Source organism: Nerophis ophidion, linkage group LG10 (genome assembly GCF_033978795.1).
Source record: "Nerophis ophidion isolate RoL-2023_Sa linkage group LG10, RoL_Noph_v1.0, whole genome shotgun sequence".
Taxonomy (NCBI): Eukaryota; Metazoa; Chordata; class Actinopteri; order Syngnathiformes; family Syngnathidae; genus Nerophis; species Nerophis ophidion.
Window position 1 is genome coordinate 37845493 of NC_084620.1, and position 26146 is coordinate 37871638.

Below are 26146 nucleotides of genomic sequence, written 5' to 3' on the forward strand. Positions count from 1 at the left end.
CATGCCGGGATCAATGTGTTTGACAGGTAGTCTCTGGAAGGTGGTATGTATTTTGGGTTGAGAGTTTTCACCATATCACTGCAAACATAAACAAATATGTAATGTTGCTGTTACTGTTTAGCCCAGTATCAATTAGCTTAGCTTTAACGTTATTGCTTAACTAACCCAAATGTTGGAGATTCCACCTCAGAAAAGGGATGCAGTCTTTTGACTGTGTGTGCAGTGACCTTTCTGTGGCACTCTTCCGTCTGTGGCACCGACATCTTCCCCATTGCCGCTACGGTGAACGGAGTACGCTGAGCACATGGCGGAGCCTGGCTAGCAGGTTGTAAATTGTCTTTGAAAAAATACGCGGGCTAATTTGTTAGCTGCCTCAACGTTGGCGCAAAACACATTATTTATTGCATATTTTTTGTTTTACTTACCGGATTCGGACTGCAGTGCAGTCACCGAGGTGCCAGGCTGGGCGTCGGAGCCGGAGCCAGAGCCAGAGGAAGGGGCAGAGGAGGATGGTCGGTGCAGCGCGTCGAAGACGGGACACGCATTTGTTTGTACTCCATGAACTCGGAGGTGCTTCATCATGTTCGACATGCACCCTCCTAAGCACAAAACAGTCCTGTCGCACGTGTTACATTTCACCGATATTTAATTTTTTTTAGTAAAATAAAGCCACACTTTCGACCGCCGACGCCCGCTATCCATGCTTGACTGACTCGCTCGGCTACATAGGCTCGGCTATACTAACACTTCCGGCGGTGGGCGCTTCTTCGTTGGTGTTCAGTTACATTTTTGCTTACAGAAATGACAGTTCATTTTATTTGTATTTATTTATTTAGGATAAAGTTTATTACCTTTCAATTACAGTGCAATGGTAAGCCATTCTGCTGTAATGAGAAATTCAAGTTTTTCCATCCATCCATTTTCTACCTCTTGTCCCGTTCAAAGTCGAGGGGGGATGCTGGAGCCTATCTCAGCTGCATTCGGGCAGAAGGCGGCGTACACCCTGGACAAGTCGCCACCTCATCGCAGGGCCAACACAGATAAACAGAACACATTCACACTCACATTCACACACTAGGGACAATTTAGTGTTGCCAATCAACCTAAATACAAGTTTTTATTCTTTCAAATGGTTACTTGCATTATTATTTTTATATGCTATGATTAGATGACATTATAAACACTCTAGTTTTTTTCAATTATTTCTTAATTTTAAGAGTGTTATCTTGACAAGAGCTCGGAATCCGTCCACATGAAGCCAAATATTTTTTATAGAAATTATTTCAAATGTGGCATCTTGAAACAAAGATATGTTGATTGACAGTCTAGAAGTAACTTGTTATTTTCGCAGTTTTATATATAAAATATAAAAATTGCAAATCGAATCGCAATTTTGGAGACAACAATAGCAATTAGTTTTTGACAAAATCGTACAGCTCTTACTTGCACACTACTGAAACGGAAGGAGTCGATAAAGGCGATACAGTAATGCCAGCCAAAATAATTTCTAAACAGCAGGTATATAATTCGTATGGATATGGCAAAGCTGCTGATGGTGTGTTTGACATAGAAGTAGCTCTCAGACGATGTTGTGGAGGTCTGCTTTTCCAGGTACATGCTGTACACCTTTATTATCATTACATTACTATACTTAATGAAACTACTGTGGTTATTTGTAGTATAGTCCATGGCATTGTTTTAAATTCCAAATGTATTATCTAAAAGTTTGTTTATATTTTCAAAAGGCATGTTACATGTTAAAATTTTGTTTTTTTTAATCTCAAAATATCAATTGATCTTCAATGGCGAACATTTGTTTGACAAAAGAGTGTTTGTGATTTAGTGGTTATGAGCTAAGCAGAAGTACCACTGTACAATTTAATTCTCCACTTGTCCAGTTTATTTTGTTATAATTATTACATTCAACGAAGTAATATTAGGAAATGGGAAAGGAGGACATTAGTAACACTAGCATGGCTAAATGAGCTACAGTCACACTTTAACATAATGCTAGGTTAGCGAGTTTGCTGAAGTAAAACAATATGATCAAACATACAGATCCCATGTCTTTAGCTGACTGATGGACAGTTGGTGGAGATATATTTTAAGATGTGTATTCAAACTTTTTTATTTTTGTGATGAGTGTATGCAGGTTTATCTAGCTAGAGATGGTTCAAAGGCATGTCCATGAGAAAAAAGGTTTTACTCTCAGCTAGGGGTGTAACGGTACGTGTATTTGTATTGGACCGTTTCGGTTCGGAGGTGTACCGAACGACACGGACATATAAAGTAGCGCCGCACGTTGTGTAAACAATGCACACCGAGGCACCATGAATTGATTTACGTGGACCCCGACTTAAACAAGTTGAAAAACTTATTGGGGTGTTACCATTTAGTGGTCGATTGGACGGAATATGTACTGTACTGTGCAATCTACTAATAAAAGTTTCAATCAATCAAAAAAACAACAACACACGGCATGCTAGCAACGACTGGGCTATGATAGACTGACCATACCTCCTCTTTTCACCGGATATGTCCTCTTTGCGGAGCTGTTCAGGTGGAGTTTCTTAAATGCCTCTAATGTCCGGCTTTTTGAGTTATGGTTGTGTGTATTTTCAATGTACGTTCAGGGTTAAGAAGGGGTTAAAAAAAACAACAAAATTGCTGCACGCAGCAACATTTTTGAGGGAGGGGTATAGACAGAGAGAGCGAGAGAGTTATGATAAACGCGCATGCGTCGCCAGGCTCTGCTTTTTACCCATAGATTTATCAAATTTTATTTTTTATTATCTATAGCAGGGCTGTCAAAAGTGTGCCCCGGAGGCCATTTGCGGCCCACAGCTAATGTTTTAAAGGCCTATGGCACATTCTAAAAATACCATTAAAATAAACAAAAACATAAACAAAAGTGAAATAAAAAAGCTTAAAGGCTAAATGTAATTTAGAAAAAGTTGCAACGTTGACTAATAAAACAAAGCTGTTTTTTTTCTTTCAAATTGTCATTGCTCAAAACATAATATTGAATCAAAATCAATGTTATCATGAATTATTGACCTATCCAAATTTCCGATTACTTCACATCAAATATTCCACTAAGAAAATTATTTTTGGTGGAAGATTGAGCAAATTTGTTAAATAAATAATCCAAAAATGTATATTTTGTTGTTTTCTTACTGTACCGGAAATGAACCGAACCGTGACCTCTGAACCGAGGTACGTACTGAACCAACATTTTTGTGTACCGTTACACCCCTACTCTCAGCGTTTACTCGTGCACCAATCAGAATAAAAGAAATTGGTATAACCTACCTGTTTCAATCGAAAGCAAATTCTGGGTGTGGTCTGATAAGAATATTTACATGTTTTTATTCATTCAGGTTTTTGATTGTAATGTATTATTTGTGTCCATGTAAACATGGCTACTGTCACACCAGTGTAAAAGGAAGTTAACTACTGCATTTTATATTTCAATTTCATCTTTAGTGAGCTAATAATATTGTGTTATTAGGTATGCAACGGTATACAATATAATGATAAACCGCTTTAAAATTCCAGACGGTTAGTTATACTGTTTAAAGTTTTAATTACCGAAAACCTGTCATATATTAATAGATTTTAGGCAACACTGCCTACTTACTGGAAACAAATGTGACGCAGCACCGGTGCATGTGCACTATCGCAGTTAGACTTGAGATAAAATTGCAATAACTGCGTGGACTTTGCTCGAAAACTTTGCCCTGGAGATGTTCTCTCCCAGTAAATGGATCCGATTGCTTCGTTTCACTTGCCTCTACGTCGGTGGAGTCTCGGCGTGCGTTTAAGAGAGCACTGCTGTTATCAGATGATGACAAGTGTGGACAGTATTGGAGAAGGGCACATTTGTTTCACACTAAAAGTATATCTTGGAGGAGGAAAATATTTGATTGTACAGTTTCATTTTGAATGTGCAACATTGCGTTCTTCCGTCAGCTGCTGGGACTTAGTTACCATGCAGCAAGCGATGTGTCGGGAATGTTGCCACAACTTTTTTTATTAAGTCTTTAGTTTGTTGACTGAGATGTTCACTCGTCCTTTATTTAACTGCTAACTTTGTCAATTATAGCTAAAATGTTTAGTAATCTCATCGACTTGAACGCAGGCTATGTTGTCAGTGATCAACAAAGATTGTATTAGATGTGAGAGGTATCACTGCTGCTTTTTGTTGGCCAAATTGTTGCATTGAACCACATTGTGTTGTTGAAGAACTTTGCTTGTTTATTAGACTTTATCTTCATTAGCCAAACTGCTTTGTGTTTTCTATTCACATCAAAAAGTAAACACCATGATTTGTTTTACATTACTTGTGGTTTTCTTTTCATTTCACAAAGTAATTACTTTAGAAACGATTCATGTGACATAGTATTGTGTTAATATTTTATGGTGTATAGTTAATTCCTATACAAAATATTTCTGAGCAAACTCCTAACATATCTGGCCCGATGCAGCATGTACATGTACATACGTACATTAGTATGTCAATGTACATAACTTAAAGAATAACTCTCTCTCAAAATTTTAAAATAGTGATGAAGGCATCACGTAATGAGAAAAGGCTGACTCGTTGATACTATTAATGAACATAAACACAAATATTTGTCTTATAAATATATTGATAGCATTTATCTATAGCCTTTTTATTAGATATTACAAATTAAAAGATGGAATTGCTTTCACACCCCAACACTGTTTTACCTAACATAATAAAAAATGTTGATTAATAATGTTGATTTCTATATTTATAAACATAATATTATTTTGTCCACAATCGCCCAGCCCTAAGTGTAAAACTGGATATCCTACATAATCACTATGTTTAGCAATATGGACAAAAAAGGTAGCTACGTCTTATGCCCAATTTGGTGTCATCCTGCTCAATTTTGACATTTAATTTTTTATTTATGCAATTTGTTTTTGCGATATTACTTAGTTTGTAATGCTTTCATATGCACATTACATTTTCTACTTGAGGTACATACATACATTTTGAATGAGTTGTTTTTTTTAAAACAACTCGGTTAAAAGATTTTAGTTTAAAAAGTTTTAGAACATTTTGAGCACAATTTAAAAAAAATATTGAGATAATAATGATACTGTGTCTCAGAGTGATTGTTCTTTATGTAGAGTGAAAAAAGACAGGTGTTTTTATGGTGCGTTCAAGGACCGTTGAACAGCGTAGGACACAAAGTCCGCCAGAAATGATCAATAGTATTAATTGTTTTCATTTGTTGCGCACTTTTCATTTAAATAAATCTTACAGTCTTACAATATAAAAAATATTTAAAACAATAAAATAAAACAATAAACATTTTTTTTTTTTTGCAAATAATCATTAACTTTAGAATTTGATGCCAGCAACATGTGACAAAGAAGTTGGGGAAGGTGGCAATAAATACTGATAAAGTTGAGAATTGCTCATCAAACACTTATTTGGAACATCCCACAGGTGTGCAGGCTAACTGGGAACAGGCGGGTGCCATGATTGGGTATAAAAGCAGCTTCCATGAAATGCTAAGTAATTCACAAACAAGGATGGGGCGAGGTACACCCCTTTGTCCACAACATTTCTCAATGAACTATTGCAAGGAATTTAGGGATTTTACCATCTAAGGTCCGTAAAATCATCAAAAGGTTCAGAGAATCTGGAGAAATCACTGCACGTAAGCGAAGATATTACGGACCTTTGATCCCTCAGGTGGTACTGCATCAAAAACCGACATCAGTGTGTAAATGATATCACCACATGGGCTCAGGAACACTTCATTAAACCACTGTCAGTAACTACAGTTGGTCGCTACATCTGTTAGTGCAAGTTAAAACTCTACTATGCAAAGCAAAACCCATTTATCAACAACACCAAGGAACGCCGCTGGCTTCTCTGGGCCTGAGCTCATCTAAGATGGACTGATGCAAAGTGGAAAAGTGTTCTGTGGTCTGACGAGTCCACATTTCAAATTATATTTGGAAACTGTGGACGTGGTGTCCTACGTAACAAAGAGGAAAATAACTATCCGGTTTGTTATAGGCGCAAAGTTCAAAAGCCAGCATCTGTGATGGTATGGAGGTGTATTAGTGCCCAAGGCATGGGTAACTTACACATCTGTGAAGGCACCATTAATGCTGAATGGTCCATACAGGTTTTGGAGCAACATATGTTGTCATCCAAGCAACGTTATCATGGACGCCCCTGCTTATTTCAGTAAGACAATGTCAAGCCACGTGTTACAACAGCGTGGTTTTGTAGTAAAAGAGTGCGGGTACTTTCCTGGCCCGCCTGCAGTCCAGGCCTGTCTCCAATCGAAAATGTGTGGTGCATTATGAAGCGTAAAATACGACAGCGGAGACCCCGAACTGTTGAACAACTAAAGCTCTACATAAAACAAGAATGAGAAAAGAATTCCACTTTCAAAGCTTCAACAATTAGTTTCCTCAGTTCCCAAACGTTTATTGAGTGTTTTTAAAATAAAATGTGATGTAACACAGTGGTGAACATGCCCTTTCCCAACTTCTTTGGCAAATGTTGCAGCCATGAAATTCTAAGTTTCCGTTAATTATTATTTTAAAAGAAAAATTGTTTACGAGTTTGAACATCAAACATCTTGTCTCTGTAGTGCATTCAACTGAATATGGGTTAAAAAGGATTTACAAATCATTGTATTCCGTTTATATTTACATCTAACACAATTTCCCAACTCATATGGAAACGGGGTTTGTATATGTGGTGTATTTGCATTGCAACCATAGGTAGTATCTGTGTATGGTCCTATATTCAGAGTTATGACATCCCACCAATACATTCGAAACATTTAAAAAAATAGCTTCGATAACCGCAACAAAAAATTTCAATGAGGCAAAATTATCCGTACTCTGGTGCTCGGTGGGTTAAGGTGAAGAAATCAATCGCTTTTCCGTCGTGGAAGGTTGAAACTTTTCCCTAAGCTCACGAGAGCTGAGAGTGTAAACAGATGTTGGTCGTGCAGGACTTCTCTATTACTTCAGAGGAAGACATCCCAGCCGCCACTTGCACTAAATGCCCTGCAAACACAGCTAAGAAGGAAGAAAATGCCAAGCATCAAACTTTACCATCTAACTAAAACGCCAGCAAAACCATTGAAGATGCCTGCGCTGCCGGAGAAACTGCCTAAAGCCAGGCACAGAGACAGGTCCAGGTCATTGATAGCACCACTGTGTCCGAACAGGGTAAAAAGGCTGCTGATGACCCTGAGGCCACAGCGATGTGCTCTTTCATCATGGAAATTATTGTGCTGGATTAACAGCTAGCTGAAGACAATGGCCTATGTTGGCCAGCAAACCACCCATAGCCACCGATTGTACTTCCGACATACATATTTTTTGCATCTATGTTTGCGGGTAAAATAGACTTAGAGATTGAAATAAAGACAATGTCTACTGATTCATGGAGGCGTAATTGTACCCCTATCCCCTGTGATTTCCGCGTTCACTGAATTGTATGGGAAATCTTAGAATCAAGCAATAAAAATGAAATCTATAATGAAGTGCGGTGAATTGGGGAAATTGACAGAATGTGATTGACTTATTATGTGACTGAAATACTAAACATTACCCAAATGACTTCCATGTGTCAGGTGATATAAAGCGGCCATATCATGCACAAACAACTTTTCTTATTTACTGGTACAGGCTGTTGTGCATTTGGGATCTGGGTGACTCCCGGAAATTTGAAATCAATTATTTAGATATATGGAGTTTCATTTGTGTTTTAATACGGAAGCATTTTTTTGACACTGAATCTTTGCGTTTAGAAATTTGTGAACTGAATTTTTTCAACATGATATTTAATTCAATTTAATTGAAAAAAAAATCAGTGTTTTACAATTCAGTGTGTGAAAATTAATTGTGAAAATATTCAGTGTAAAAAAAATCTGTGTGAAAAATTCTGTGCTGAAAAAATTCAGTGTCTCAAAATTTGCCGCTTCAAAAAGCAGCACTCACAAAAAGCAGCATTCACTTCCGGTAAAATAAGGTTGAAGCAATCGATCAAGTCTCAGAACCAGCCAATGAGGTGTCAAGTTTGAAGTCACGTGACTTGGGTCCTGCAAAACAGCATAACATAGCAGTTAACTGGGCAACCTGGGCATAATAAAACATATTAAACACTGCAATGCAGCCAGCTGAATGTTTTTTAAACAATAGAAATTATTCCAATAGTTAAAACATGGACTTTTAAGTGACACTTTGGACACCCCTGATCTAAATGAAAAGAAATAGATCGGTTATCGTATTGGTCTTGAGAAGCAAAATGGTATCGGCTTGAAAAAAATAGGAAGTATTATAATCATAATATATACATCCTGGGTCGGCAACCCGCGGCTCCGGAGCCGCATGCGGCTCTTTGATCACTGTAATGTGGTTCAGCTGCATAATTTCCGATCCCCCCGATTGTCCCGAGAGATTTCCGGAGTTAAATATATCCCTCAGAAATCACCCAGGGCCATCATTCTCCGATTTTCCCCTGGTCGATAATACAGAGGGTGTGCCCTGATGGTAAAGCATTTACAGTCGTCTTAGAATTGTCACCGTGCCCGCTTTTACACAATGCTATCTGCGTGCCAGCCGGTCACATGTAGTATGCTGCCTCTGTTAATACACGACAGTGGCTGCAAGGCATAGCTAGTCAACAGCCATACATGTTACACTGAGTGTTGTGCTATAAACAACTTTAAATCTCTTACTAATATGCGCCACACTGTGAACCCACACCAAACAAGAATGACAAACACATTTCGGTAGAACATCCGCAGTGTAACACAACATAAACACAACAGAACAAATACCCAGAATCCCATGCATCCCTAACTCTTCCGGGCTACATTATACACCCCCGCTAGCACGAAAACCCGCCCCCTCTTACCCCGCCCTCCTCAACCGACGCACGGAGGGGTGTGGGGGAGATTTGGTGCTAGCAGGGGTGTATAATGTAGCCCGGAAGAGTTAGGGATGCATGGGATTTTGGGTATTTGTTCTGTTGTGTTACAGTGAGGATGTTCTCCAGAAATGTGTTTGTCATTCTTGTTTGGTGTGGGTTTACAGTGTGGCGCATATTAGTAAGAGTGTTAAAGCTGTTTATATCACAACTCTCAGTGTAACCTGTATCTGTTGAACAAGTATGCGTTGCAGTCGTCCAAGTGTGACTATGGAAGCCACATATCGTTTGTGGCTGGGCTGTGCTAGACATTTGTAGAGGGCGGTAAAGCCAGCGCCTTCATAGCACGCCCATATTGCTGTTGAAGGGCTAAAATCAGCAAACATTCGCTAGATTAGTTTCTCTGAAATTCGGGAGTCTCCCGAAAAGTTTGGGAGGGTTGGCAAGTGTGATGCTGTCAAAAGGCATTAATTTAAAACTTGCGGGCCGCACTAACGTTACATTTTCATATTGAGGTGCGGGCCGCGAATCTGAGACCCCTGGTTAATACATAGCACAAAGCAAAAAAAAATACTCTGTATGCAATGTTATTTCATTTTAAACTTCAAAAGAGTTTTGTGGCTCCCATTGTTTTCTTTATTTTGTAAAACGGGTAAAAATGGCTCTTTTGGTGGTAAAGGTTGCCGACCCCTGATATACATGTATGTAGTTTATGGGACACAAAGGACACATGTGTTTGTGGCCCTTAGTGTCTCAATGGCTTTTGACTTGGTTTCATCAGTAAAGGTCAGTTATGATGCTGAGGCTGTAGTAAAACACAAAAGTTAAAGTACCAATGATTGTCACACACACACTAGGTGTGGCGAAATTATTCTCTGCATTTGACCCATCACCCTTGATCACTCCCTGGGAGGTGAGGGGAGCAGTGGGCAGCAGCTGTGGCCCCGCCCGAGAATAATTTTTGGTGAGTTAACTCCCAATTCCAACCCTTAATGCTGAGTGCCAGGCAGGTAGGTAATGTGTTCCATTTTTATAGTCTTTGGTATGACTCGGCCAGGGTTTGAACTCACAACCTACGGATCTCAGGGCTGACACTCTAACCACTAAGTAGATCCACAAGCAGTGCCTCAAACCTTTTACCAGCAATGTATACTAAATGAGTAACTTAAGACTTAATGAGAAAATGATACTGTATGTTAAGTCACATTGTTATCCAACACATCTATATAGTGATGACTATAATAATATAATGTATAAATCACAACGTGTGAGGATATGGATTGCGTCTGGCAGAGGTTTTGCATTACCTCCAGCTGCCCAAGAATGAAGGAAGAATGGCTCTACAAAAATAGTCCCTTCATGAAAGAGGATAGGAGGACGACTAAAGAGTGGAGGACTTGACAATGTACAATGGTTTAGACTTCCTGTTGCTTACATCCACCTAAAATAGTTGTGCTTGTACTCTATATAAAACACACATATTTTGTAGATATTTGAGTTTAACTGCCATTCATTAATAGTTCCACTTCCTCATTTTGTATCTGTTGCTGACATTATGTCCATAATGTACATAGTACATTAGACCCCTTGCAAAGGGAGGACAAATGTGAAGAATGGAGCCCTAAAGCCCTATTTTTACAGCGGATGCGCTGAAATGAAAAGTTTTGGCCGAAACGCGAAACATTGAAGGGAAGTATATTTATATAGAGCTTTTCTTTATAGACTCAAAACGCTTTACATAGTGAAACCCACTATCTGCATCTTTAAACCCGTTTCAATGTAGCACTTGCAGAAGGTGGGTAAAGTGTCTTGCCCAAGTACACAACGGCAATGATCAGGATGGCGCAAGCGGGGATCGAACATTGAACCCTCAAGCTGCTGCCATGGCTGCTCAACCAACCAAGCCAAGCTGCCCTTAAAGAAGTGGTTATGGCATTTATTATTACCATTGAATTTATGGCAATGACTGTGTACTTACTTCACTAAAAACAGGGCATTGTAATTGCACGAATTGCAGAAAGACTAAAACAATTATTGAAACTATTTATTTACTACCTGTATTACTGTACAACAATATACAATAAAATTGATAATGTACAGGCCAAATACTAAAACAGACAGTCAACATATTTTCCTTTTCTGTTCACAATGTTTGGATTTCAGGTGAATAAACTTAATGTGGAGATTGTCTTTGATTTTATTTCCACATTTTCAAATCCGTGGGTCTTTTTTGGATATATTGAAGTACGTCCACGCCGCCGACTAGGCATGGGCTGGTTTGAGATTCTGACAGTATCACAACCTTTGAAAAAAAATATGCCACTGTTGCTAAACCTGCAACTTAAGTAACACTTGAATATTTTGTTTGTTAAAAAACCAAATACTGTAAATGCAATTAAGTCCACTTTTGATGCCGAGGTATACCGCCCCATGCCTACTACAGACATTGTTGCTGCCATTCCAGACAAGTGTTTGCTTCCTGCTTATGTTATCACAGAATTTAGTTTTTGGCAGTGTTGTTTCTGTGATAAGTCTTTCAAAAATGCAGCTTTGGGCTATAGTCGTCGAAAATATTTGGTGGGCAAACATTTAGTGCGTCACTAGACTCAGTTTTTATAGCATAGTATTTTAAATTCAATTGTGTGAAGTAACAATTATCGGCCAACAATATACATTGATGTACTTAATAAATGCTCAGTTAGTCAACATCCCTTCTGTCAAAGCCTCTTCCAGCTGAAAATGTTGAATAAATTGACTCTTGAGACAGCACCCTCTGCTGGATTCATACTCTTGCAGATCACACTATGAAACCTTTTTCTATTTGAAATTCACATCAAATGAATAATTTACACTTTAAAATAGAAAAAAAAAGTCCTTAAATATTCGGGTAGGTGAGTACTGAACTGCAAATAGGCGATGATCTACTATACTTCTGGTTCGTAGTTTTTTGTATACACCCATGTGATGACACAGGTGAGGTGGCCATTGCTGGTTTTTACTATTCAATTATTTGACAAATTAGGACTGTTTGAAATTAGTCTTAAAAGTGCATACCCCTTGTGTTATAATATTGTCCAAACTGTCCATGACATTGTCTGTGTCACACTCCCACACCCTCATAATCCAAAAATAAAAATCCTTTGCTCGCCCCCTCCACCCTCACAAGACCACATAAGGCCCCTGCTCAGCTCCTAGATGGATGCTACTGCTCTTTGATTTTAATCCCACTTGCGTTTAAGATGAAGCATTCCTATTTTGTTTTGTGCAGGTCTGTACAGTCAGCATGGGGCCATGTGGAAAGATGAGGGGTCCAAGCATGAAGAGACAGACATTTCTATTTTGAGTGGGAAACACAATGAAGTAATCATGGTTCTCCCTATATCTCAGGGCCTAAAAGTGCGGTCACTCTCGGGAGGAACATCTTAATTGTGGTCTGTGGCTTATTCACAACACTGAGCCTATAATTTGTTTCAAGATAATTGCATGAATTAAAAATAACTAGTTAGTGCTAAGAAGAACCAAATATATAGTTTTTCAAATTAATTGTGATTTTTGTTTTGATACTATTCTTAATGAATAATAAAAAAGAAAACGTGTATATATGTATATGTATATGTATATGTATAAATATATATATATATATATATATATATATATATATATAAAACCTGTCCTGTCCAGCCACTCACGCATCACATTCAGTTAATGTTGATGCCTATAATTGCTGTACAGATTTAATTTAGAAAAGAAAAGTGCGGAATACTTCTCTTGTTGCCTTCTTTGTATTTAACTTTATTAAATGTTTCGATGTAATTTTATTAAACAAAACCAGTTTTCTTTTAAGTAATATAGAAATTTATCAAAACTGTTTTTTTATTTTATGAAAAAATTTAGTTCATCGTAGAACTAGCACCCAATGTTATTCAAAGGGATTGATTTTGACTCGCAAATCGTTTTTAAATCAAGAATCGATTCCGAATAGAGTCGTTACCATCAAAAATCGAATCGAATCGTGTGGTGCCTAAAGATTCTACTTTGTCTCTTCTTGCTCATTGCTAAATCTTCCAGAGGTCAAAGTGTGATTTGTGCCTCACTCCATGCTGCTCATGTGCTTGCGTTTGTGTGCATAAGATAGGTGTGGGCTTGTTAACGTGCTCTTGCTTGTTTCTTTTGTGTGCACGTGAGGTAAAATACAGTGCAAAGTTCAACCCAGTGCACAGTCAAATGTAGTGCTAAGTAGGATTATATGATTCTGCAAATTATGTCAATCATAATATTCTGTCTTTAAATTTAGCACGCATTCACACACACACATTTAATTTTTTTGTTTCACCTGTGTATTTGATACATGGGAAAATCAGTGTTAAAATATATTTGCCAGACCTGTTATCATGTAGCTTTTTTCTTACTTTGCATACATTTTAACCCCTGTATTCAACTGTATGCTTCATTGCTCTCCATGTATGCATTTTGTTTCATTTTGCCTGTTTCAGTTCCAAGTTTAGTCTCTGAAACTGGAATTATGCTCCAGTGTCGAGGTGTCGGCTTGCTTCTCTTCTGCAAGACATATAAAAACATTTGTTTTTATTGGCCTGTGGCACATTGTAGAAGTACAATTTCCACAGATGATGAAATATGATAGAATACGTAAAATCAAGGTGTTTAAGGTTGGAAGGCCTGCATTTCACCATACCTATTTTTTGGGGAATATACTCCAGATTAAATTATATTTTTACAGGCATTTTTCAATATCCTACGGTGTCAAACTGTAGCATTGTTATTCCCAAATAAATACTACTGATTTCTCACCATTCTCTTATTTCTTTCTTTCTTTCTCTGACTCATTAGGACTCCAAGGTGTCTGGGCGTTCCAGCATGTCGCGATGTAGGAACTCCATCTCGACCACTACATCGGATGACCAGCCACATATTGGCAACTACCGGTTGCTGAAGACCATCGGCAAGGGCAACTTCGCAAAGGTCAAACTGGCCCGGCATGTCCTCACTGGCAAAGAGGTAAGCATGTGTTCTACATTCAGTCTGGCATTGAGTTGAACTTTGCAGGTTTTTTTCCCAGGTTTATTAGTATTATGTAGACTTACTGCCATTTAACTTTCAGTCACTTATGCATGGAAATTAGACAAGGATACTTTTCATATTCGAACACAAAGGTACAAATTGCCGGTACCTGGGAATTGATACTGGTATAAATTTTCGTTGCTTTTTTGTACTCATTTGTTCAACAATTAAAATAAATAAATATATATATATATATAAATATTAGGGCTGGGCAATATATCGATATATATGATATATCGCGGGTTTGTCTCTGAGATATAGAAAATGACTATATCGTAATATTCGAGTATCTGTTCTCACGCAGTTGCTTTTAGCTGCGGGCATACAGGCTCTTCTCACTCTTTCCTGTCTCTCCTCACAGACAAGCAGGTGCACATTCTTACATGCGTCACAACTGTCACGTCATACGTCACATACACGCCCTCGCCCAACAGAGAGGTAGCGGCGTGGCTAACGTTAGGTGCTAACGAAGCAGTACGAGTGGGAATACGAGAAAAAGATGGTGCGGATCTGGTAACAAATGAAGGAAGACTTAATTCCCAATAAAAACAGCAGGGTTTTCATCGTCTGCCGGTGGTTCGGCTTCAAGTGGGAATATGTCCAACAGACAACCGTAATTTGTCAAGTGTGTGTGGGGGGGGAATGTTGCCATAAAAAGTAGCATTACTGCTAATATGTATCATCATTTGAAAGAGAATTTCATAACGTCCGTAGTAACCTACCACATAGTGAAGGACGAATACTATTTGATTTCCTATTATGCAGCTCATTTTTATTTGACACTTAAAATGTCTCCGACAATCTTGCACTTTATGTTTTGGAAATGACTTGAATGTTTGGGCGATTGCTTAATAACTTTAATAAATATACTTTTGGTCAATTGACTTATTTGTGATTTCTCTCTCTGCATGAAAGTTTAAAAGTAGCATATATTAATGCAGTATGAAGAAGAATGTTTTAATGTATACACATATAATCATCATACTGCTGTGATTATATGCATCAAGTGTTCATTCAAGGCCAAGGCAATATATCGTAATATATATCGTATATCGCGATATGGCCTAAAAATTTAGCGATATTAAAAAAAGGCAATAAAGTTAAAGTTAAAGTACCAATGATTGTCACACACATACTAGATGTGGTGAAATTATTCTCTGCATTTGACCCATCACCCTCGATCATCCCCTGGGAGAGGAGGGGAGCAGTAGGCAGCAGCGGTGCCGCGCCCGGGAATCATTTATGGTGATTTAACCCCCAATTCCAACCCTTAATGCTGAGTGCCAAGCAGGGAGGTAATGGGTTCCAGTTTTTTTTTTATAGTCTTTGGTATGACTCGGCCGGGATTTGAACTCACGACCTACCGATCTCAGGGCGGACACTCTAACCATTAGGCCAGCCCTAAAATATATACAAACCCCGTTTCCATATGAGTTGGGAAATTGTGTTAGATGTAAATATAAACGGAATAAAAGGATTTGCAAATCCTTCTCAACCCATATTCAATTGAATGCACTACAAAGACAAGATATTTTCCGTTCAAACTCATAAATTTTTATATTTTTTGCAAATAATAACTAACTTAGAATTTCATGGCTGCAACACATGCCAAAGTAGTTGGGAAAGGGCATGTTCGCCACTGTTTTACATCACCTTTTCTTTTAAAAACACTCAATAAACATTTGGGAACTTAGGAAACTAATTGTTGAAGCTTTGAAACTGGAATTATTTCCCATTCTTGTTTAATGTACAGCTTCAGTCGTTCAACAGTCCGGGGTCTCCGCTGTCGTATTTTACGCTTCATAATGCGCCACATATTTTTGATGGGAGACAGGTCTGGACAGCAGGCGGGCCAGGAAAGTATCCACACTCTTTTTTGTACGAAGCCACGCTGTTGTAACAAATGCGAAATGTGGCTGGGCATTGTATTGCTGACGGCGCCTGGATGACAACATATGTTGTTCCAAAACCTGTATGTACCTTTCAGCATTAATGGTGCCTTCACAGATGTGTAAGTTACCCATGGCTTGGGCACTAATACACCCCCATACCATCACAGATGCTGGCTTTTGAACTTTGCGCCTATAACAATCCGGATGGTTATTTTCCTCTTTGTTCTGGAGGATACCAAGTCCTCTGTTTCGAAATATAATTTGAAATGTGGACTCGTCAGACCACAGAACACTTTTCCACTTTGCATCAGTCCATCTTAAATGATCTTGGGCAGAGAGCAGCCGGCGGCGTTTCTGGATGTTGTTAATAAATAGCTTTTCCTTTGCATAGTAGAGCTTTAACTTGCACTTACAGATGTAGCGACGAACTGTATTTAGTGACAGTAGTTTTCTGTTGTCTGTTTTTGAAACAGTGCTGTCTGAGGGATTGAAGGTCATGGTCATTCAATGCCGCTTAGGTGGAGGGATTTCTCCAGATTCTCTGAACCTTTTGATGATACTATGGACCGTAGATGTTGAAATCCCCCCCCCAAAAAAAATTATATATATATAATATATATATATATATATATATATATATATATATATATATATATATATATGTATATGTATATATATATATATATATATATATATATATGTATATATATATATATATATATATGTATATGTATATGTGCAAACCCCGTTTCCCAATGATTTGGGAAATTGTGTTTGATGTAAATATAAACGGAATACAATGATTTGCGAATCATTTTCAACCCATATTTAGTTGAATATGCTACAAAGACAACATATTTGATGTTAAAACTGATAAACATTTTTTTTTTGGTGCAAATAATCATTAACTTTAGAATTTGATGACAGCAACATGTGACAAAGAAGTTCGGAAAGGTGGCGATGAATACTGATTAAGTTGAGGAATGCTCATCAAACACTAATTTGGAACATCCCACAGGTGTGCAGGCTAATTGGGAACAGGTGTGTGCCATAATTGGGTATAAAAACAGCTTCCCAAAAAATGCTCAGTCTTTCACAAGAAAGGATGGGGCGAGGTACACCCCGTTGTGAGCAAATGGTCAAACGGTTTAAGAACAACATTTCTCAAAGTGCAATTGACAGAAATTTTGGGATTTCAACATCTACGGTCCATAGTAGAGATGCGCGGATATGCAATTATATCATCCGCAACCGCATCACCAAAGTCGTCATCCACCCGCCGTCCACCCGAACCAATATTTTATCAGAACCGCAACCGCCCGCCACCCGCCCGCTGAAATACATCAGAGGTCGGCCACCTTTGCCACTCACAGAGCTATTTAAACCCGTTTCACAGAGTAATGAAGACAATGGGAGCCGCTAACGTTCCCGCGAATACCCAATAGCGTTCATCCTGATGACAAGAACATGGCCGTGCTGAGAAGCCATTGCCTTTGACACCTTCAACAACATGTACAAACCGATTGTTAGTCCGGCAACATGTTGTGTGCAGCTTCCGCAATCACACGTACAAGATTGAAAGGCATACTGGGTGATACAGAGTACACAGATGGTTGTGATATAAACAATTTTAACACTCTTAGTAATATGCGCCAGGCTGTGAAGCCACACCAAACAAGATTGACAAACACATTTCGGGAGAACATCCTCACAGTAACACAACATAAACGCAACACAACACAACAAATACCCAGAATCCTTTGTATCCGTGACAGTTCCTGAATATATTGTACACCCCCGCACCCACACCCCCGCCCACCTTACCGACGCGGGGGGGGGTGTAAAATATATTAAGGATGTCTCACGGATACAACATATTCTGGGTATTTGTTGTGTTGCGTTTATGTTGTGTTACTGTGAGGATGTTCTCCCCAGGGTTTGCTGCTAGCGGGGTATATAAAATAGTCAGGAAGTGTCATGGATACAAAGGATTCTGGGCATTTGTTGTGTTGCGTTTGTATTGTATAACTGGGAGGATGTTCTCCCGAAATGTGTTCGTCAATCTTGTTTTGTGTGGCTTCACAGCGTGGCGCATATTACTAAGAGTGTTAAAATTGTTTATATCACAAACTTTAGTGTACTCTATGCCACCCAGTATGCCTTTCAGTCGTGTGCGTGTTGTTGCGGAAGCCACACACATCATGTTGCTGGACTTACATGCAGAACGTACATGCTGTAGAAGGCGACAAAGCCAATGGCTTCATAGCATGCCCTAATACTTATAATCTGGGTGACTGCCGGCAGTCATTCTAGAGAATATTAGCGTCTCCTATTGTCTTCTTCGCTTTGTGACACTGGTCTTAAATGGCTCTTTGAATGGTAAAGAATACCGATCCCAGAACCATGTATATCAAATATTTCCGGATGGTTCAACCGCCTCCCGCCCGAATCTATTTTTTTGTCATGTCACCCGCCCGACCCGGGGTTTTATCCGCGGACTCAGCGGATGAGACCGCAAACTGCGCATCTCTAGTCCATAGTTATCATCAAGAGGATCAGAGAATCTGGAGAAATCCCTCCACGTAAGCGGCATGGCCGGAAACCAACATTGAATGACCGTGACCTTCAATCCCTCAGACAGCACTGTATCAATTTCTAAAGGATAACCACATGGGCTCAGGAACACTTCAGAAAACCACTGTCACTAAATACAGTTCGTCGCTACATCTGTAAGTGCAAGTTAAAGCTCTACTATGCAAAGCAAAAGCTATTTATTAACAACATCAAATATGTTGTCTTTGTAGCATATTCAACTGAATATGGGTTGAAAATGATTTGCAAATGTATTCCGTTTCTATTTATATCTAACACAATTTCCCAACTCATAGGGAAACAGGGTTTTGTATGTATGTATATATATATATATATATATATATATATATATATATATATATATACACACACATACAAACCCCGTTTCCCTATTTCCCAACTCATAGGGAAACAGGGTTTTGTATGTATGTATATATATATATATATATATATATATATATATATATATATATATATATATATATATATATATATACACACATACAAACCCCGTTTCCCTATGAGTTAGGAAATTGTGTTTGATGTAAATACAAACAGAATACAATGCTTTGCAAATCATTTTTAACCCATATTCAGTTGAATATGCTACTGAATATTCAACTGAATATGGGTTGAAAATGATTTGCAAATGTATTCCGTTTCTATTTATATCTAACACAATTTCCCAACTCATAGGGAAACAGGGTTTTGTATGTATGTATATATATATATATATATATATATATATATATATATATATATATATATACACACATACAAACCCCGTTTCCCTATGAGTTAGGAAATTGTGTTTGATGTAAATACAAACAGAATACAATGCTTTGCAAATCATTTTTAACCCATATTCAGTTGAATATGCTACAAAGACAACATACTTGAGGTTCAAACTGCGATGAGGTGGCGACTTGTCCAGGGTGTACCCCGCCTTCCGCCCGATTGTAGCTGAGATAGGCGCCAGCGCCCCCCGCGACCCCGAAAGGGAATAAGCGGTAGAAAATGGATGGACAACATACTTGAGGTTCAAACTGATAAACATTTTTTTTTTTAAATAATCATTAACTTTAGAATTTGATGCCAGCAACAAGTGACAAAGAAGTTGGGAAAGGTGGCAATAAATACTGATAAAGTTGAGGAATGCTCATCAAACACTTATTTGGAACATCCCACAGGTGTGCAGGCTAATTGGGAACCGGTGTGTGCCATGATTGGGTATTAAAGCAGCTTCCATGAAATACTAAGTAATTCACAAATAAGGATGGGGCGAGGGTCAGCAATTTGTAAGCAAATTGTTGTTGTAAGCAAATTGTTGAACAGTTTTAGAACAACATTTTTCTCAATGAGCTATTGCAAGGAATTTAGAGATTTTACCATCTACGGTCCGTAAAATCATCAAAAGGTTCAGAGAATCTGGAGAAATCACTGCACGTAAGCAATGGTATTACAGACTTTTGATCCCTCAGGTGGTTCTTCATCAAAAACCGAAAATCGTAGGCTCAGGAACACTTCAAAAAACCGCTGTCAGTTATACACTACATCTGTAAGAGCAAGTTAAAACTTTACCATGCAAAGTGAAAGCCATTCATCAACAACACCCAGGGACGCCGCCGGTTTCGCTGGGCCCAAGCTCATCTAAGATGGACTGATGCAAAGTGGAAAAGTGTTCTGTGGTCTGACGAGTCCACATTTCAAATTATATTTGGAAACTGTGGACGTGGTGTCCTCCGAAACAAAGAGGAAAATAACCATCCGGATTGTTATAGGCGCAAAGTTCAAAAGCCAGCATCTGTTATGTATGGGGGTGTATTAGTGCCCAAGGCATGGGTAACTTACACATCTGTGAAGGCACCATTAATGCTGAATGGTCCATACAGGTTTTGGAGCAACATATGTTGTCATCCAAGCAACGTTATCATGGACGCCCCTGCTTATTTCAGCAAAACAATGCCAAGCCACGTGTTACAACAGCGTGGCTTTGTAGTAAAAGAGTGCCGGTACTTTCCTGGCCCCCCTGCAGTCCAGACCTGTCTCCCATCAAAAATGTGTGGCGCATTATGAAGCGTAAAATACCACAACAAAGACCCCGGACTGTTGAACGTCTAATGCTCTACTTAAAATAACAATGAGAAAGAATTCTACTTTCAAAGCTTCAACAATTGTTTTCCTCAGTTCCCAAACGTTTATTGAGTGTTGTTAAAAGAAAAGGTTATGTAACACAGTGGTGAACATGGCCTTTCCCAACTACTTCGACACGTGTTGCAGCAATGAAATTCTGACGTCAAACGCAAAAAAGGTAACGAAATGTGGTAGTGTTTGATTTTTCATGAATAGGTATCCTGTAGTTCAGACGGAATTTTATTGGTACCTAAAAAGTACAGCATTCGGTACCGATCCCAAATTGAAACATGCAAAAATATCTTGAAACTGGCTTGTTGGTTGGTTCGTGCTGTGCGCTTTGAAGACGATACATCCCCTGCAGAAGATTATAAGATCTGAGAGAATGACCATGATTTTCCCTGGGAAATACTCTGATATCCAGTTGTGATGTAAGACACTGTTGTGTCACTTTAAGGGGGAGCACTGTGAAGTCATGCTGGGCTTCTTTATTTGGATCAGTCCAGTTAACGTGTTGGACAGGAAGGAGAGGAGTGCAGGCTGGCTCTGTTAATGTGTGACAGCTTTGTGCCTGACACCCTGATAACGTTCCATGTGACTCACTGGCATGCGCGCACACACATGCGCACACACATGCGCACACACTGGAAAAATAAGGGAGAGTCAGAGGGCATGCAGGAGACAAATAAGTAGAACTAGAATGAAGAGTGGAAGAAAGCTGTTAGAATTGCAGTCATACCTCTTGTTTAAACAAGCGCTTCACACTTTATTTCTCTCCCATCTGCCTCTCCATTACTGTTTTCCATTGATTGTTACAGCCATCTACACATTTTTTAAAATTCTTTACAACAGTGCAATAGACCCATGCAAGTGCCTGCATTCTGCCCTATTATGCAACCAATGCCTGCTGCATTTGTGTTATTGAAAGACCTGTCATGATGAAATTTCCTTGAGAAGATTTCAGTTTCAGTTTTGATTACTGTACTTGGAATTATAGTGTAATAAAATAATAATGTTGTAACTGTTTTTTTTTCTGTAGGTGGCTGTTAAAATTATTGATAAAACACAGCTCAACTCCTCCAGTTTGCAGAAGGTGAGTCTCAATTTGTTGTCTTATTCTCTTTTCTTTCAAGTGGCACCAACATTCTTCTTCACCACACGCCATAACATATTTGGGAAAACAAATCATTTATCTTTAAATTAATTATTCTCAAGTCCTCTATCTTTTGGTGTCTCCACTCATTTTACTCATACTCTCACTTAATTCCGCTTTTTTGAAGCGCTGTAGTTTTTAGGGAGAGTTTTAATTCCAGGAAATAGGTTGCAATTACTTCCTTTGATCGTAGTAGGGTGGGGTTTGATGCACGCGTACTTGCTCACACACACGCACAGACACAAACTTAATGCAGAACTACTGCCTGGATTGGCACATAACTGCCATTGATTTTACTTATTGTCTGTATTTCACAATGAGGGCTGGCTATCAATGGCCAATTTACCAAAGAGTGAGTGAGTGTGTGTGTATGTACATATATGTATTTGTGTGTATATAAAAAAAAAAAAAAATATATATATATATATATATATATATATATATATATATATATATATATGTATATGTAAACATACATATATATATGTGTGTGTATATTTTTGTGTGTGTATATATATATATATATATATGTATATATATATATGTATATATATATAAATGTATATATTTATGTGTGTGTGCATTAGAGATGCGCGGATAGGCAATTATATCATCCGCAACCGCATCACTAAAGTCGTCATCCACCCGTCATCCACCCGCAATCCACCCGAACCAACATTTCATCAAAGCCACACCCACCCGCCACCCACCCGTTGTTATATATCTAATAAAGACGATGCAAGGCATTAGTGAGGTTAGAAAGTGTAACTCCCTCCAAATAGCACACACACAATGGCTTTCTTGAACTGATTTATTTGAAGGCTTACTTTCCCTTCAAATTCACCGTGAAAACTGTAATAAATAAAGCAGGTTACAAAAGTAAAAATAATAACATGCACAGCATGCAGATCAAACATGTTACCAAGTAAAATACCAACAAATGACAAATACCTCGTTGGCCATACCCGGAAGTAGCTTCCTTACATCCGTCGACAGACCAAACGAGACACTTCAAAATAAAAGTGTGCCCACATACTGTTTCAAAGAGTGCTGCTCGTTTTTCGTATGTGGGTAACAACATTTAACTATTTATAAATGGTTGATTTCTATGGGCTAGTAAGGTAAAGTGTTGTACCTGACAAGTTTGGGCTACCTTGCTTCTGCAGCCTTCATCAGAGGTGTCACGTGATGTTAGCGTGACGTTGTCTGTGACGTAATATATGGATTGTACCATCAAGAGTTGTCAGGTACAACACTTTACCTACTAGCCTATATAAATCAACCATTTATAAATACACGTCAGTAGGCTAAATGAACCTCTTCAACATAACATTTAACTATGTATAATGTAGCGGCTGGCTACGGGGTGTTAGCCAATGACTTTGGCTGGGGGGCGGGACTTCTGGGAGAGATAGGGAAGTGACGTTATCGACAGGAAGTAAGAGTTTGCGTTGTCCCGGGAAAAGCGTTAGAGACATGAGAGCTGTTGCGTGGTTGTATTACATCTTGTGCAATAAAGACAAGACAAACGAAGATGTTTTATGAGCCTACATTCCTGGGATTATTACAATATATATTTCCGAATTGGTTCAACTGCCATACGCCCGAATCTATTTAAAATCTCTTTTTTCATCATGTCACCCGCCCGACCCGCGGTTTATCCGCGGACTCCGCGGTTGTGACTGCAAACCGCGCATCTCTAGTGTGTATATATGTGTGTGTCTGTGTAAATATGTATATGTAAATATATATGTGTGTGTATATATGTATATACAATATGTATGAATGTATATACGTATGTTTATATGTACAGTCGCGATCAAAAGTTTACTTACACTTGTAAAGAACATAATGTCATGGCTGTGTTGAGTTTCCAATCATTTCTACAACTCTTTTTTTTTTGTGATAGAGTGATTGGAGCACATACTTGTTCGTCACAAAAAACATTTATGAAGTTTGCTTCTTTTATGAATTTATTATGCGTCCACTGAAAATGTGACCAAATCTTCTGGGTCAAAAGTATTCATACAGCAGTGTTAATATTTGGTTACATGTCCCTTGGCAAGTTTCACTGCAATAAGGCTCTTTTGGTAGCCATCCTTAAGCTTCTGGCAAGTTTCTGGTGGAATTTTTGACCACTCTTCTTGACAAAGTTGGTGCAGTTCAACTAAATTTATTGACACGGACTTGTTTCTTCAGCATTGACCACACGTTTCAGTCAGGACTTTGGGAAGGCCATTCTAAAACCTTAATTCTAGTCTGATTTAGCCATTCCTTAACCACTTTTGACGTGTGTTTGGGGTCATTGTCCTGTTGGAACACCCAACTGTGCCCAAGACCCAACCTCCGGGCTGATGATTTTACATTGTCCTGAAGAATTTGGAGGTAATCCTCCTTTTTCATTGTCCCATTTAGAGCTCCAGTTGCATTGGCAGCAAAACAGGCTCAGAGCATAACACTACCACCACCATGCTTGACGGTTAAAGGCTTACCTTTTCTCCTCCAAACATATCACTGGTTATTGTGGCCAAGCAGCTTAATTTTTGTTTCATCAGACCATAGAACGTTCCTCCAGAAGTCGTATCTTTGTCCATGCAATGTCAGATGAAACAAAAAGGAGGGGACCCCATTTAGAAAATTCCTTGCGCAAACACTATTATACAGTATATGTGTATATACTGCAATGAGGTGGCGACTTGTCCAGGGTGTACTCCACCTTCTGCCTGTGTGCAGCTGGGATAGGCTCCAGCACCCCCGCGACCCCGTAAGGGTAAAGCGGTAGTAAATGGATGGATGGATGCTTATGTGTATATATATATATATATATATATATATATATATATATATATATATATATATATATATATATATATATATATATATATATATATATATATATCCATCCATCCATCCATTTCCTACCGCTTATTCCCTTTTGGGTCGCGGCGGTCGCTGGTGCCTATCTCAGCTACAATCGGGCGTGTGTGTGTATATATATATATATATATATATATATATATATATATATATATATATATATTGTGTATATGAATGTATATATATAAATATATATATATATACACACATATATATATATATATATATATATATATATATATATATATATATATATATATATATATATATATATATATATATATATATATATATATATATATATATATATATATATATATACATATATATATATACATACATACACACCAGGGTTGTCCCAATACCGATGTATGTATATATGTTTATGTCTATATTGGCCTTATTTTAACAGAAAATTTCACAACACAATAAACATATGTTTACTGTCAATCTCACAATGAGCTTCAAGCACACCAGTGAAGTGGAAAGCATTTCAGGTGACTACCTCTTGATGCTAATCGAGAGAATGCCAAGAGTGTGTGTTAAAGTAATCAGAGCCAAAGGTGACTATTTTGAAGAAACTAGAATATAAAACATGTTTTCTGTTATTTCACCTTTTTTTTTGTTAAGCACATAACTCCACATCTGTTCATTCATAGTTTTGATGCCTTCAGTGACAATCTACAATGTAAATAGTCATTAAAACTAAGAAAACACATTGATTGGGAAGGTGTGTCCAAACTTTTGGCCTGTATTGTATGTTTTCATTATGTTGTTTCGGTTGCGGCGCCTCAACCTGAATTTTTCAAAACTAAATAGTTAAATCGATAGACCTCCTGTCACTTTGGATTACCCCCTCATCACACTGTTAATTCATTTGCCTGCAACCAATTCACATGTATTGTTCATCTGCCGTACCCATGGCCACACAGTCTTTCTATTGGCAGGCACATACTAACCCAAACAGTTTTAGTCAGAGTTGTCACTTGTGTCCGATAAGTGTGTTTGACACAGCTGTGTGTGCTGTGTTTGCCAGCTCTTCCGGGAGGTGAGGATCATGAAGATGTTAAACCACCCCAATATCGGTAAATCTACGCTTCAAACGGATGGAATATCATGTAAATGCTCTTCTCAATCACCTTCTTTTTCTATACGCTTCATCATCAGTTAAGCTCTTTGAGGTGATAGAGACGGAAAAGACTTTGTACCTGGTGATGGAGTATGCAAGTGGAGGTGAGTATTTGTAATGTTTTGACTCTAAGAATAAAATGAATGAACCCAAAATATATTGATAAAACTTAAAATCTATTTTTTTTCTCTTATTTGTAGGAGAGGTTTTTGATTACTTGGTGGCTCATGGCAGGATGAAGGAGAAAGAAGCCCGTGCCAAATTCAGACAGGTTGGTTTGTGTTCACTTGCAACCTAAATTATCCATTATTCATATATTGAGCCAGGTATAAGACCTTTTTTCCCCT

At 38.3% G+C, this 26146-nt stretch overlaps 1 protein-coding gene across 16 annotated transcripts in view; it reads left to right on the plus strand.

The window, feature by feature from the left end:
- mark2b (MAP/microtubule affinity-regulating kinase 2b) overlaps positions 1–26146 on the plus strand; it is a 91821-nt gene that overhangs the window by 44168 nt on the left and 21507 nt on the right. For all 16 annotated transcript variants that reach the window (XM_061913666.1, XM_061913667.1, XM_061913653.1 and 13 more), the window contains exons 2-6: positions 13793–13960; positions 21680–21733; positions 25707–25755; positions 25838–25903; positions 26000–26070. In XM_061913666.1, coding sequence (XP_061769650.1) covers positions 13793–13960; positions 21680–21733; positions 25707–25755; positions 25838–25903; positions 26000–26070 — 408 coding nt within the window. The remainder of the gene's footprint in view (positions 1–13792; positions 13961–21679; positions 21734–25706; positions 25756–25837; positions 25904–25999; positions 26071–26146) is intronic.